General features: G+C 41.7%; 2 protein-coding genes across 3 annotated transcripts; both read left to right on the top strand.

Moving 5' to 3' along the window:
* Nucleotides 1–1,310: 1,310 nt before the first annotated feature.
* Nucleotides 1,311–6,323, top strand: LOC135153091 (uncharacterized). 2 transcript variants are annotated; one of them, XM_064106946.1, is made up of 2 exons: nt 1,311–2,129; nt 5,169–6,323. In XM_064106946.1, exon 1 carries the CDS (start codon nt 1,447–1,449, stop codon nt 2,083–2,085), a length of 639 nt encoding a protein of 212 aa, XP_063963016.1. In that variant the 5' UTR covers nt 1,311–1,446; the 3' UTR covers nt 2,086–2,129; nt 5,169–6,323. The 2 variants fall into 2 exon arrangements, with proteins under 2 accessions (XP_063963016.1, XP_063963015.1); XM_064106945.1 differs by having other exon boundaries at nt 1,351–2,129; nt 5,158–6,323.
* Nucleotides 5,249–6,323, top strand: LOC129267700 (uncharacterized). Its single transcript, XM_054905336.2, has one exon. The coding sequence runs from the start codon at nt 5,249–5,251 to the stop codon at nt 6,158–6,160; it is 912 nt and encodes a 303-aa protein (XP_054761311.2). The 3' UTR covers nt 6,161–6,323.
* Nucleotides 6,324–13,781: the final 7,458 nt, after the last annotated feature.

A 13,781-nucleotide genomic window follows, 5' to 3' on the forward strand; every position in this document is an offset into this window, starting at 1 on the left:
TGACTTTAAAGCAATTTACATTTTGCCTCCAATATTTTAATGATTGAATGGGTTAATATTTTTCACACTTTACTTTTGTTCTTCTTCTTTTGGAGGAAATATGAACAGGAAAGTATCCTAAACCTACAAATTGACTGGTTATAGTGGCTCAAGAAACTTGATAACAACAGTTTTCATGGATCACAAACAGTCTCTCTGGCCAATTGCTACACTCCCACTGAAATATTGTTCCAACCATCTCAAATCATCCATAAAAAAAAGAATGCGAGATAAAGCATTATGTGTTTTATCGCGAGCAACTGCATAGCGCCACCTATGGCCCATTCAACAAAATGAACAGATCATGCTGCCAAGTTGAAGAGAGGGAGTGAGAAAGTGAAGAGGAATGAAAAGGAGAAAAAGAAGGGAAGGAGGAAGAGAAAATATGAGAAGGTAAAAACAGGAGATGGTACAAGCAGCTAGGGGAAAATAAGAGACAGTGAAACCGTTTGAATTTTAATTAACCTTTTTTAATTAAAGGAGAAGTTCACCGCGACCAAAAGTTTGTTGTGAAAATGGCACAAAAGAATTACATATATATATGTATATATATATAAGATAATGCTGAAGATAATGCTTTCATTGCCAATAAAGTTTTTTATTGTTTCCTCAAATTTTCGACGGTCCTCCGTCTTCTTCAGGAGTTTAACAATGTGTGGTATCAATCATATCAGAGAGCGCATCCTCAGACAGATGTTGCTATGATGACTGGCTGAGGATGCGCGCCCTTCACAGAAACAACTCATAGTAACGCTATTTTGTAATAATCACATTGTTACGTAACAGTAAAGAAAAAATATTGCGCAATAACATTACTCGTTACGTAACAATAAGAAAATTAAGCGATGAGATGATAGAACGAAGATCAAATTCGTTAGGAGAAAATGATTCTCCCTGGAAAGTATTAAGTACGAATAGGTATTTTTGAGTAATAAACATTCCTGTGTGATACGATACCAAACATCGTGGCACTTGTCAAAGTATTTTTTTCAAAACTAACGAAACTGACGAAAGAATGAATATCCGCTTAGGAATCCAAGATCTCTGTTCATACCATCACCTCCAAAGCTCCTACATTTAACAATCATTCGTAGTTCAGCGGTTTTCCTCTCGTCCGCTGATTTGTATCCTCCCCCAAATATGCACACTTTCACATCCGCTAACGAATGTCCAGGAAGGCAGAAATGTCTGGCAACAGGAAGGTCGTGGAATTTCTTTTCGGTATCCAACGCAAGGTGTTCCTTTTGTGTTTCTTACGTAACTGCGTATTTCGAGTTTTCTTGTTGCGCTAACAAGCATATCTTTTCCATTCTCGGCTCAGCATTATTAGCTCGCGCACGTTTGGAAACCAGCTCCAGATTTTCTCTACGAGCCCTGCTACCGTATTTTTTCCGTCAAGATAGCGGCATGGACGTGGACGAGACCACGCCCGGCCCAGCCACGTCTCACAACATTTTACAAGCCATCCAGGCTCTTCAACGAAAGGTGGACTCTGCCTCCCGGAAATCTGCCAAGCCCGAAAGCTCCCCCTCCTTCAAGAGTGAGGGAAACAAGCAGCAATACGACCACGCCCAGAAAATTTTTCAGTGCATTGACGACGCTCTACATTCGCTGCAGGATATCGATATCGAGGCCGCAAAGGAGCGTCTACTCGAGGCATCCGCCCTCCTTACTCAGAGGCAGAAACTGATTCGCCTGGCAGACCGCTCCCCTTTGGGCTGGGCCACAGTCAAAGAGTATATCGCAGACGACCTCGCGGAGAATTCCGATGACGAAAAACGTCTCAGAAAGGCGGAGAAGGCTGCAGCCACCAAAAGGGCCGACACAGCCAAAAAGTCGAAGATTCAGCCCCCCTTCCGGGCCCCCCGCTCTTCTGTACCTCCTCGCATTATGCCTGGGACTTTTCGTCGCTTCAACCCCTACCGTTCTGAAACCCGCATCTGCTTCCAGTGTGGCATCTCCGGTCACGTCCGCCCCAACTGCCCCGCTCTGCGAGCCGCTAGAAGTGCCGTCAACCAGCAACAGCCATCCAAGGCCCCCTTCTAGTGCCCCACCCGCCTCATCTCTCGACCCGCCTTCAGGCGTGCAAGGTAAATTGAGAGAATGTTTATCATTCTGGAAAAGTGAATTAAAAGCTTCCAAGTTTGTTTGCGATATTATCGAGTACGGTTATAAAATCCCTTTTGATAAAGTACCTCCCCCATTTTATAGCAAGAATAACAAGTCCAGTTTGGATCACCCAGATTTTGTTGAAAGTGCCATCTCTGAATTGATACAAAACAGATGTGCAGTAGAAGTAAAGCAACGCCCTTATTGCTGTAACCCTCTAACCGTTGCCGAAGGCAAAAAATTACGCCTAGTTTTGGATTTACGTCACACAAATCAGTTCGTTGCACAATCTAAATTTAAATATGAAGATCTCACTCATATTGCGCAAGTGCTTGGTTCCGAGCAATTTTATTTCTCATTTGATTTAAAGTCCGGCTATCACCATGTCGACATATTTCCCCCCCACCAGCAATTTTTAGGGTTTTCTTGGACCCATTCTGATTCCGTAGTACGTTATTATGTATTCACTGTACTGCCTTTTGGGCTCAACAGCGCATGTTATTTGTTCACTAAATTGACAAGGCCACTAGTGTACCACTGGCGTTCACATGGTATAATTGCTTACATGTATATTGATGACGGCCTCATCATTTCACCGTCTTATGAATCCGCTTTAGCAAATTTGGCAGTAGTAAGGGAAACTATCCGGCGCAGCGGTTTCGTTCCCAATGAAGCAAAGTGTGCTTGGAACCCATCTAGTAGAATTCTTTACTTAGGATTCCTCATCGATTCACCATCACGCTCGATTTTTGTACCTCAGTCGAAACTAATAAACTTAGTTCAGAGCACTGACGAGCTTGTGTCATTTTCTAAGGCTGCTGCTCCTGTCCCAGTGAGAAAATTGGCCTCATTCGCCGGACACGTCATTTCAATGAATCTCGCTCTCGGTCCGGTGGCGAGATTGATGACGCGCGCAACTTATCGCGCAATCGAATCTCGGTCTTCATGGTCCGATTTGATTTTTATTTCCGAATCTGTGCTCAATGAACTGGTTTTTTGGTCTGCCAACATTTTTTCGCTTAATGGATTTGCATTTTCATATCGCCTTGTACCGACCATGCAAATATTTTCTGACGCCAGCGATCTTGGTTTTGGTGCTCATGTCCAAGATCATTCACACCTGCGCGTCCACAGTTTGAGGTCACCTTCTGAGAAACTTCAGAGTTCCACTTGGCGCGAATTGACCGCTGTTTATCGCTCACTCAAAGCATTTTCCAGCCATTGCTTTAACCAAAAAATCAAGTGGTTCTCTGATAATTCCAACGTGCCTCGAATCATTAACCATGGTAGTGTTAAGTCCGATCTTCATCGTATCGCGCTTGATATTTTCTCTTACTGTCAGTTGCACGATATTGTTATTTCACCGGAATGGTTACCCAGGAGAGAAAATATTTTAGCAGACAAGATCAGTAAATATCGCGATTATGACGACTGGTCTATCGACGATCATTCTTTCTCACAAGTAGACAACTTGTGGGGGCCACATACAGTCGATAGGTTTGCCTCCCCCCACAATGCCAAACTTCCCAATTTTAACGCAAGATTTTTTTGCCGGGGCGTTTCTGCCGTGGACGCATTTTGTCAAAATTGGGAATTTGAAAACAATTACCTCTGCCCGCCAGTATCGTTCATTATTCAAGTAATAAAGCGCATGGCTGCTTGTAGCGCTGTCGGCACGCTGATAGTTCCCCGTTGGCCTACCTCCCATTTCTGGCCTTTCATTTGCCCCGACGGCATCCATTTTGATGCGCACATTCACGATTGGAGGATATTAAATGCTTCATTTACTCCCTCCTCCTTGCACAAAGACAAAGATGTGTTTTGCGAGCAACCGTCATTTTTTACCCTAGCATTACGATACGATTTTAAGCGCTCGCCTAGAACTTCAAACACCGGTTTTTGTTCTGCTGACTTGGGTTATTGCCCAAATTGTATTTGAAGCAAACGAGTCCTTATCATGATCAAGTACTCATATTACGATATTAGCTTTTTGCATTATACAGGCCGATTTGTGCGCCCTTCGTTCCTTTTGTACGATACAGGCCGATTTGCGGGCCAATAATATTATTTTGTTCTATCGAGGCTGATTTGCGTACCTATCATTATCTCTATTTATTCTATCCAGGCCAATTTGCGTGCCTAGTCACCCCCCCCCCCCCCGTTTTGTGATATACAGGCAGATTTGCATGCCTAGGTGATGTGCAGCCCTTGCTTGCATTGTAATCACACCTTGCTTAGGTCAATTTAAGTTCCTGGCAACTTTTTACCCTGTTATGCCTTCTTTTGCGTTTCTCGATAGCTAATAATCATTGCCCAGCTCTGACCAAACATGTTCAATCTTTTGTCATTGTTGTTATTTTTCAGTATTTGTCACCTGAGGTAGATAAAGAAAGGAAATTAACTTTCCGACGTTGTAACACATAGGAGGAAAGTGGAATTTCTTTTCGGTATCCAACGCAAGGTGTTCCTTTTGTGTTTCTTACGTAACTGCGTATTTCGAGTTTTCTTGTTGCGCTAACAAGCATATCTTTTCCATTCTCGGCTCAGCATTATTAGCTCGACTTCCCACCCCCCCCTTTTTTTGTTCTTACGGCTTTCCCCTCACCCCCCCCCCCCCCCCGCCCCTGGTCAAACTTGCATTACTTAGTATTCAGGAGCAAGGAGCAAGGGAGTGCGCCCTCGCTCGGTACCCTGGGACGCAACCACGTTTCCTCCATGAACTAATATGGGGGTTTTTCGTGGCCTCCGAGTACTAGTGTCTCGTACACTAGTCAGGTACTGGGCGCCTTGCATCCTCCTTATTCGTTTCCTGTCGCATTGTTATTCTTTTGATTAAATCTAGGTCTTTTGGATACCTACTTTTGAAAAAGTACGTATTAAGCAGCTTTTGGTTCTACTCATTACTTTGTTTCTTGAAATTTCTCACTCTGCTTACTGTTACAGTATGTATGTCAGTCTTTCGACTGATTTCTTTTTATTAATTTTGTCTAATTTTCTTGCTCTCATGAGCTAACTTTCAGAAACATGGTCCGCCAAGCAAGACTCCATCTCCGATCCGCATCTACGCAGCCTAGCCGCTGATGTTCTTCCATCCCTACTCATGTCTGCCAAAGCTTCATCTACCACATCAAAATACAAATCCCGTTGGGACAAATGGGTCCAGTGGGCGAGCTCCAAATCTCTACCCACATTTCCAGTCCAAGCGTACCACCTCTGTCTATACCTTTCCCATCTGTCTTCCGTTAGCGGAGCCAAGACTCTAGCAGATTCCCTCGTCGCGTCAGTGAAATGGGCGCACAGTCTCGCAGGCCTTCCTTCACCCACAGATGACCCTATGGTAAAAACAGCAGTGCAGGGGTATAACCGGACTCACTCTTCCCCTGTTTGTCGTAAGGAGCCTGTTACACCAGAAATCCTGTCCCATCTTCGCGCATCACACGGTCAGCTCAATGCATCTTTAGCTGATCTACGCATTTTGTTTATATGCTTCATTTCTTATGCTGGATTCCTACGCTTCGACGACCTTAGCAGGATAAGAAGGAAGGACTGCACTCTTCATCATGACAGGCTAGTCCTACACTTACCCTCTTCTAAAACCGATCAATTCCGCCAAGGCAGAGATGTTACCATTGCTAGGACATCCAACCCGACCTGTCCCGTCATTATAGCCGAGCGATATTTCGCAGCTTTAGGCGATCCTCCTCATTCTCACCTACCAGTGATTCGCAGGCTTGCTCGTTCCAAACGCGGTCTAGTCGCCACTTCTCACGGCCTAAGTTACACCAGAACTCGCGAGATTGTCCTGGAGGCGTTGAAGCCCCTTGTTCCCGACGTCTCTAAGTTCGGTTTGCACAGTCTCCGGTCGGGTGGAGCTTCATCCGCTAGTAACAATCGAGTTTCTCCCTTTCTGATTTCACAACATGGTCGTTGGAAGTCAGACAAAGCCAGGGACACATACATAAAATCGGACGCAACGTCAAATCTTCTTCCTTCACAATCCCTCGGGATTTAAGCTTCAAATCCCAATCCTTTATCATTGTTGTCGAGTTAATTTTCTTGGCTGTGTTTTTGCTTATGCATACTTTGCAATGTTCATATCATTCTGAACAAATATGAGTCTATTGAATAAACAGCGAGCTAATAATCATTGCCCAGCTCTGACCAAACATGTTCAATCTTTTGTCATTGTTGTTATTTTTCAGTATTTGTCACCTGAGGTAGATAAAGAAAGGAAATTAACTTTCCGACGTTGTAACACATAGGAGGAAAGGTACGTTTCTTCTGAATAGATGATTTGTGGTTATTGAAGCGCATTCGGAATTTCGTGCTGGTTTCACCAATATAGATAGCATGGGGGCAGCGTGCGCAGAGCAAACAGTAAAGCACGTTACTGGCATCGCAGTCATGTCTCTGCGGGTGCAGAGTAACATTATTTGCAATTTTAATTATGGTGTCAGTAATGATGTGTTTACATATTTGACATCTGGGTTTGTCACAAGGTATGTTACCTCTTGGACGTTCAGGTGTCGGGAGTCTAGTGCTCACGAGCAATTTCCTCAGATTGGGAGGCTGACGCTGAGCATGAAGAGGGTTTTCTCCGACTATTTTCCCTAGCTTGGGATCAAGAGCCAATGTTGACCATTGCTGCCTTACCTGTTTTACGAATTTCTTGGTATCGGGATAGAAAGTGGTTACTAGAGGGAGTCGTTTCTTCTCATTGACCAAACGGTCCTTATTAAGTAGATCTTTACGAGATTTCTTCTTTACTCTCCGAATAGTCTCTGAAATCAATTTGGAAGGATACCCTCTCCTTATGAATTGTCTCCCTAGTATAAGGGCTTCTCTGTCAAACTCATCCTCCTTAGATATGATACGGCGAAAGCGTAGCATCTGACTATAGACAATTGATTGCTTTATGTGTTTTGGCCGGATGGAAAGAATCAAATCTCAAATATGAGAAGGAATCAGTTGGCTTACGGTACACAGATGTATTCAAAGTGTTCGTTTCGTGGTCGATAGAAACGGATACATCAAGAAAATTGATTTCCTTCTTTGAGTTTTCCATTGTGAATTTAATGCTTTCACTGCATGAATCGAAATCGTTGTGGAATTTGGCCAGTGAGTCGTCAGGATGCTCCCAAATCATGAATATGTCATCTATATACCGAGCATAAAGTGTCGGTTTCTGAGGATGATTTGACAGATATTCCTCTTCTAGTACAGCCATGAAAATGCTAGCATATGCGGGCGCCATTTTTGTGCCCATGGCTGTACCCTGCTTTTGGAGATAGTGGTTGTCATCATATTCGAAATGATTGTGCGTTAATATGAATTCAACCATATGAGCTAGAGCGTCTACATCCAAGGTCTCATCCACATTAGAATGCCTGTTAAGAAATTTGCGGATAGCCTGAACACCTTCTCTATGGGGTATATTAGTGTAGAGACTCTGTACATCCATGGTGACGAGGGTAGAACCAGGGGCAATTTGAACTGAATTGATCTTTTTCAAGAAATCAGTTGTATCCTTGATATAGCTCTTTATTTTAGGTAGGTACGGTTGAAGTTTCCTATCAACAAACTGAGACATTGGCTCGGTAAGAGAACCAATACTCGAAACTATAGGTCTACCTGGCGGAATGATAGAGTGCTCTTTTGCTGCTGCAATAATAGATTCAGCATTAGTGAATTCTTGATTGGTTTCCTTCGTCACCATTTTAGACAGCTTATGTACTTTAGGTAGTAAGTAAAACTGACTAACTATAGGTTCTTTGGGTAAAGATATACCACTACCTGGAATTTCATCAACACATTTCTGAGCTATAGTTCACGAAATTCATCAGTAGGGTCTTTAGAAAGAGTTTCGTAAAAAGAGTTTCGTAAAATGCCCCCCCCCCCCCTGGAAATCAGGTTGGTATGTCAACCAAAAAAAATAATAACCTTAATCAAAATCATATGTTGAGGCTGAAACCTTTAATTTCTTACCCAAACAGTCTTTATTTTAGAGTGAAAATAACCTTTTAATTTGGCTTGTCATGTTTTTTTTCTTCAAAACCAGTACCCATCTCAAAATCTCGTTCCCAGGGCCCTGCAGCCATCGATATCAATAAGTATCGATAGTCGTAGCTGGCGATGTTGCTGGTCTGCAGCACGACGAGGTGTTAAAAAAAAGAGATCGAAGGGACAGCCCGAGGGGGACAGCATAGTATATCTCTATATGCTGCAGTCACATTTCTCCCACGGCGAATCGAAAACAGCCGTTTTATTCATCTTTATTCAAATCTGCACCTATGTGTAGTTAGTGTTAAAAAATGTTAAAACGGCTGTTTTCGACTCGCCGTAGGGGAAATGTGACTGCACCATAAAGAATCACGATTCCACGGGTGTTAGAAGAGATAGAATAAAATATTCACAGATATATCAACGAGCCGACATATTGAAAAGAACATGAAGTTAACGTCAAACTCGTATTGAAACGGGCATCGAAATTATGATGATGGTGGAAAATGTAGAAGACAAAATGGGATGTATAATAGGCCTATATATATAAAAAAAAACTGGGCGGATTGAAAAGAATGTTAATGATCGCACTTTAAAAAAACCCTTCCATGCTTTTAATGAAACGAATCACATACCTGGAGATGTTACGTAAATCATCTATTCATTTTGGATGATTTTTTTTCTAAAGAAATCTCTGAACTGGAGAGGGAAACGGATTGCCAGTCGAGCTAGCAAACGGAAAGCTTGCGCAGTAAAAACGCTGTTAAAAAGGTTTTATACAACGTTGTTTACTATGAACCTTACAGTTTTTGTTTGACCGTTTAAACAATCATGTTTAATTTATTGAAGATTAGATCTTGAAAATTAAACTTTGTTGTTTAAGATTTATAAACACTTGTTTAAACTGTTTAAACAATTACTGCAAGGTTCATATAGTAAACGGCGTTGTATATTTTTGTTTACTGTGTGCGTAAGCACGAGACGCAACCAATATTTAGACATCCCCGCCCAGACGGCACCCGGTTAATGTTTGCTATGATTATTCACTACTCGATATTCTTGGTGCTCTGCCTGTCCGGGGCAAATGTCTACACACTTAATGGTATGTATGTGTGTGTGTATTTGAGTTTTGTCAGACGTGTATCAATCAGATATGATTATTTACGTCTGGGACCGACATTTAACGTCACCATCCGAAAGACGTGACCAGGGCTCGAACCTCTGCATCAATTTGTAACTTCCCCACAGCTTGGATTACAGGCGCACGCCACAACGCCCAATCTGGTATGGAATTATTGATCAGTTTTTATATGTTGATGGTATTGGTATGCATGGTTATATGTCATATGAAAATTCTTGATTAATATTGTACAATGTTGTATGCGGAACTACAATGTGTTCGAGTGTTTTACCCAAAGACCTAATTATATTTTACTCCTCTATTTGCATCTCATGACATAACTTTGCGTAATCTTTATACTTTTATTAATTTTAGAGGTTTTTGGTGCATTGAGACTCCACTTGTGCTTTCTATATATAGGCAGCCAGATTTAATATGTAGACAGTGGTACAGGCCTGAACTGTTGGCCCGGGTTGGCCGGTTATCAACACCATCGAATACACATTTACCCGGTGGTGTTTTAATGGGCAAACAATAAATTCTGAGGGGCCAAATTATATATACGAAAAAAGCTATGAGAAAGCAAAGTGAGATAGCGAAAATTTCGACTTTCTCCCAAATAGGCTATAGACCTACATGAAGGCCTATACGTATAGGGAAAGCGCATTTTTTTAACAAGTTTTTGCGAAGGACTTTGTTTTAATGTTTTGAGTATAGAACGTTCCATTTTAAAACGTTCATATACATCTAAAGTTTTATTTCATTTATTTATTTATTTGATTAATGTTTTGGAGTAGTTTCGTAGTTCCAAATCGAACGCTTTTGTAAACGTTCTGAAACATTAAAAACAATTATTCAGAACGAAGACCTGCAAAACTTTTAATAGAACATTTTTAAAGGCCTGCGTCAGGCCTAGGTCTTGTTCTAATTAAAAAGTCATAGTTTTGCTAGTATTACAGGTATTTAAAATAAATTCAGATCGGCCGTGGTCATATAAGTGACGAGTTGAATTAATCTGAATCAATGTTTAAATCCTATATTTAAGGAACTGGTTCGGCTGGTCACTTACAGAGGTACCTCTGGCGTGTCTGGGTTTATTTCATTTAAATCCATGAGATTGAGATTAAATAGCCTAGAGACAGTATCACAAGACAATTATAGCTCTAGAAAGAATTGAAAATAGAGAAAAGGTTTCAATGTGCAAAAACATTGACGATCGATATTATTGACCCTCTCGCAGAGGCGGACGTTGATCCCGGATTCGAGGGGGGGGGGGTCCGGGGGTGACTTATTGATCCCCGGCCTCCCCCAAATAAGTTTGACATCTTTAAACAATCATGATACGCATTACAAACATAAAGCGCTTTACAAATAAAAACATTTAACTATTAATCATAACATGGAACAACGCCCTACTGCCCTCACAATATGTCCCGATCAGACTATCCAATGCCAAGATGGTCGGTCTGTGACCTGTACAATACAGTGGCCATCCAGGTGCTATGTAGACAGAACCACTTATGATCTGGACTCTAAATCTCTCACATCGGCCTGGCTCAGAGAAAATGACATAATTTTAAGGGTACAGAGGAAACGTAGCCCGAACCAGATGAATCAGGGTACTAATGGATAATTCGTTTTTCATTCCTGATTTTCGTAGAGCAAAAACGGAAGTCAACCTCATGGATTGGTCTTTGAAAACACAAAAACGAAATCACAACGAGAAAAACCCCGTTGTGATTTCATTTTTGGAGATCAAAAACAGAAGAATGAAATCAGAAATACTTTTGGTCCTCTCTGATACCTCATTCTATACCTGTGTTTGTTATATATTAAAAACAAAATCAGAACACGCTTTCTACCCCCTGATTCTGTTTGGAAAAACGCAGACAGCGAAAACGAAATCGGGTAGTTCGCTTTCCACTTCCTGCTCTCTGATTTCGTCTTTCGCACAGCCAACAGCCAACACACGTGCACGCAGTGCAGTGCATGCATGATACGACCACGTGCAACAAAAATTCACGTTAACATGGCTTTTTCCAGCGTTTTCGGACCTTCGCAGACAGTGGCGTAGCTAGGATTTTTTTCCCGGGGGGGGGGGGGACTGGGGGGTCCTTGCTTTTTCAGGGGGGGGGGGGGCACCGGCCATTTTTTGCGGTGTGTGTGTAATAAAGTAATTTTTCAAGGGGCCCCCAGGGATATCCCGACGGCCTAGCCAGGGTAACCACGTATCCTAACTTGTAGAACTCGACTCGGGCAACCAGATAAACACTAGCATGGCCCGGCGCATGCACATTTAGGGGGCTTAAATTAACAAAATTAAAGGGAATAAAGGGCTATTTATCGCATTTTAAAAATTAAAATAAAGTATTTTTCAAGGGGCCCCCAGGGATATCCCGACGGCCTAGCCAGGGTAACCACGTATCCTAACTTGTAGAACTCGACTCGGGCAACCAGGTAAACACTAGCTTGACCCGGTGCATGCACATTTAGGGGGCTCAAATTAACAAAAGTAAAGGGAATAAAGGGATATTTATCGCATTTTTAAAATTATTTTTTTTTTCAAGGGGCCCCCAGGGATATCCCGACGGCCTAGCCAGGGTAACCACGTACCCTAACTTGGAGAACTCGACTCGGGCAACCAGATAAACACTAGCTTGACCCGGCGCATGCACATTTAGGGGGCAACTGGTTAAAGCATCTCATGAGCAGATCTTATTCATATATTATACTCAGTCCTAAATCCTCCGCCAATAAAATATTTCCGAAAGCTGAGTGACACCTGTATTTTTCTTTTATTTGCACAAAATATGTTCAATGGTTGCCCATTCTCTGTTTCTAGAATCAGTCTAATCATTATACATATTCTTTTTTGTAATCAACTTACAAATTAAAAAAATGAGAATGGGTTGGGTCGAATGAATATCTTCAGCCTTCTGTTGTAGATCGTCATCTCTTGGAGAAAAGATGGGGGCGTATATCGATAGAAAACGTATTGTCAAAATATAAAATATGAGTATAAAGCTCCTCTAATCTTCGAATAATTCTCATGAGACATTTTCTTTTGCACGTGTAGCCTTCAATTCAATTAATTAGCAACTTAATATAATATGTGATGTATGTACCCGCGATTTGATTTAAAAAAAAAATGGCCATCTGCAATGTTTAAAAATATCACGAGGTTCTGGGGGCTCCGCCCCAGACCAGTGGCGCCACCGAATGGGGAGGCCCCAGTGAGTTGCCCCCCCCCCCGAAATTTGAAGAAACAAAATGTATAGTAAACGTTGTCATAATACTCCAAAAATGTTTTTTGTTCTTTAAATTTTAAAAATATTCTCATCCATTCACCGTTAGCATTTAGGTCCCAACAATTTTGGTCACTAACATAAATCTTTCAGGCCATTATATAAAATTCAAAATGTAGCTCGCGATACGCGCTCGCAGTTATTAATGATTATCTGTTCACATGGGGCTTAAAAATCAAATGTTATTAGAGTTTTCATTATTTGTTTTAGCGAGATACATATCCTGCGTATTCATAATTTCCATAGAGGATTTATTTTCAGCGAATTAGATAGCCATTCATTTTATAATTAAAAAAAGGCTTAGAACGGCCAGGTATCATCCCGGATATAAAAAATTTTCAGCTCACGCTTCGCGCTCGCATTATTCATTTGGTGAGATATCATCTTCATGACCCAATTAATGCAAACAGCTGATTCTTAACAGTTCCCTTTTTAAATCAGTAGGGACTGCATTTGCAATAAAATTAGCTCGCGCTTCTCGCTCGATTTTTTTTTTAAATGTGTGCCATCCCCCCGGCCCCAAAATGTTTGTTTGCCTCCTCCTAGGTTAAAAACCCTAGTACCGTCATTGCCCCGGACCCGAACCGCATAGCACTGCCCCCCCCAAAAAAAAAAAAAAAAAAAAAAAAAGTTCTACAACCGAGAAAAAAAAATGATAAAAGGAAAGAAAGAAAAGGAAGAGGAAAGATATGTCATTTTCTGCATACCATGTCAAAATCAATCTCAAAATTGAAGGTGATTTTTATTCTCGCTCGCTTCGCTCGCTGGAGACTTATTATTAAGCAAATTTTTGCTGCGTGCGCCATGGTGTGCCCCCTCTATTTTGTTCTTATCTCGCATTGAGCTTCGCACTAATGCTCGGGGCATAATCATAAAATATCCTGTTCATACAATGATATGACCCCTCCGTTCTCCCTTCTCTTTCTCTCCCTTTCCCCCTCCTTTTCTTTCCTATCTCTCCCTTTCGCTTCTCTCTCTTCTATTTTGTATTCTCTCTTTCCTTGTTGTTTTTTACTCTCCCCATCGGCAGCACTAAGGGATGGGGGGAAAAGTCAGGACCGTGGTTCCCCATGCTTGAAAAAGCCCGTATTCCTTTACTTTTGTTAATTTTAGCCCCCATAATGAGCATGCAACCAGTTGCGTAACAGGCGGAGTTCACCGTGAAAATGTTAAGAAAAAAAAACCGGGAAAAGGAAAAAATAAGGGGA

This window comes from Lytechinus pictus, chromosome 11, assembly GCF_037042905.1.
Source record: "Lytechinus pictus isolate F3 Inbred chromosome 11, Lp3.0, whole genome shotgun sequence".
NCBI classification, from domain to species: domain Eukaryota; kingdom Metazoa; phylum Echinodermata; class Echinoidea; order Temnopleuroida; family Toxopneustidae; genus Lytechinus; species Lytechinus pictus.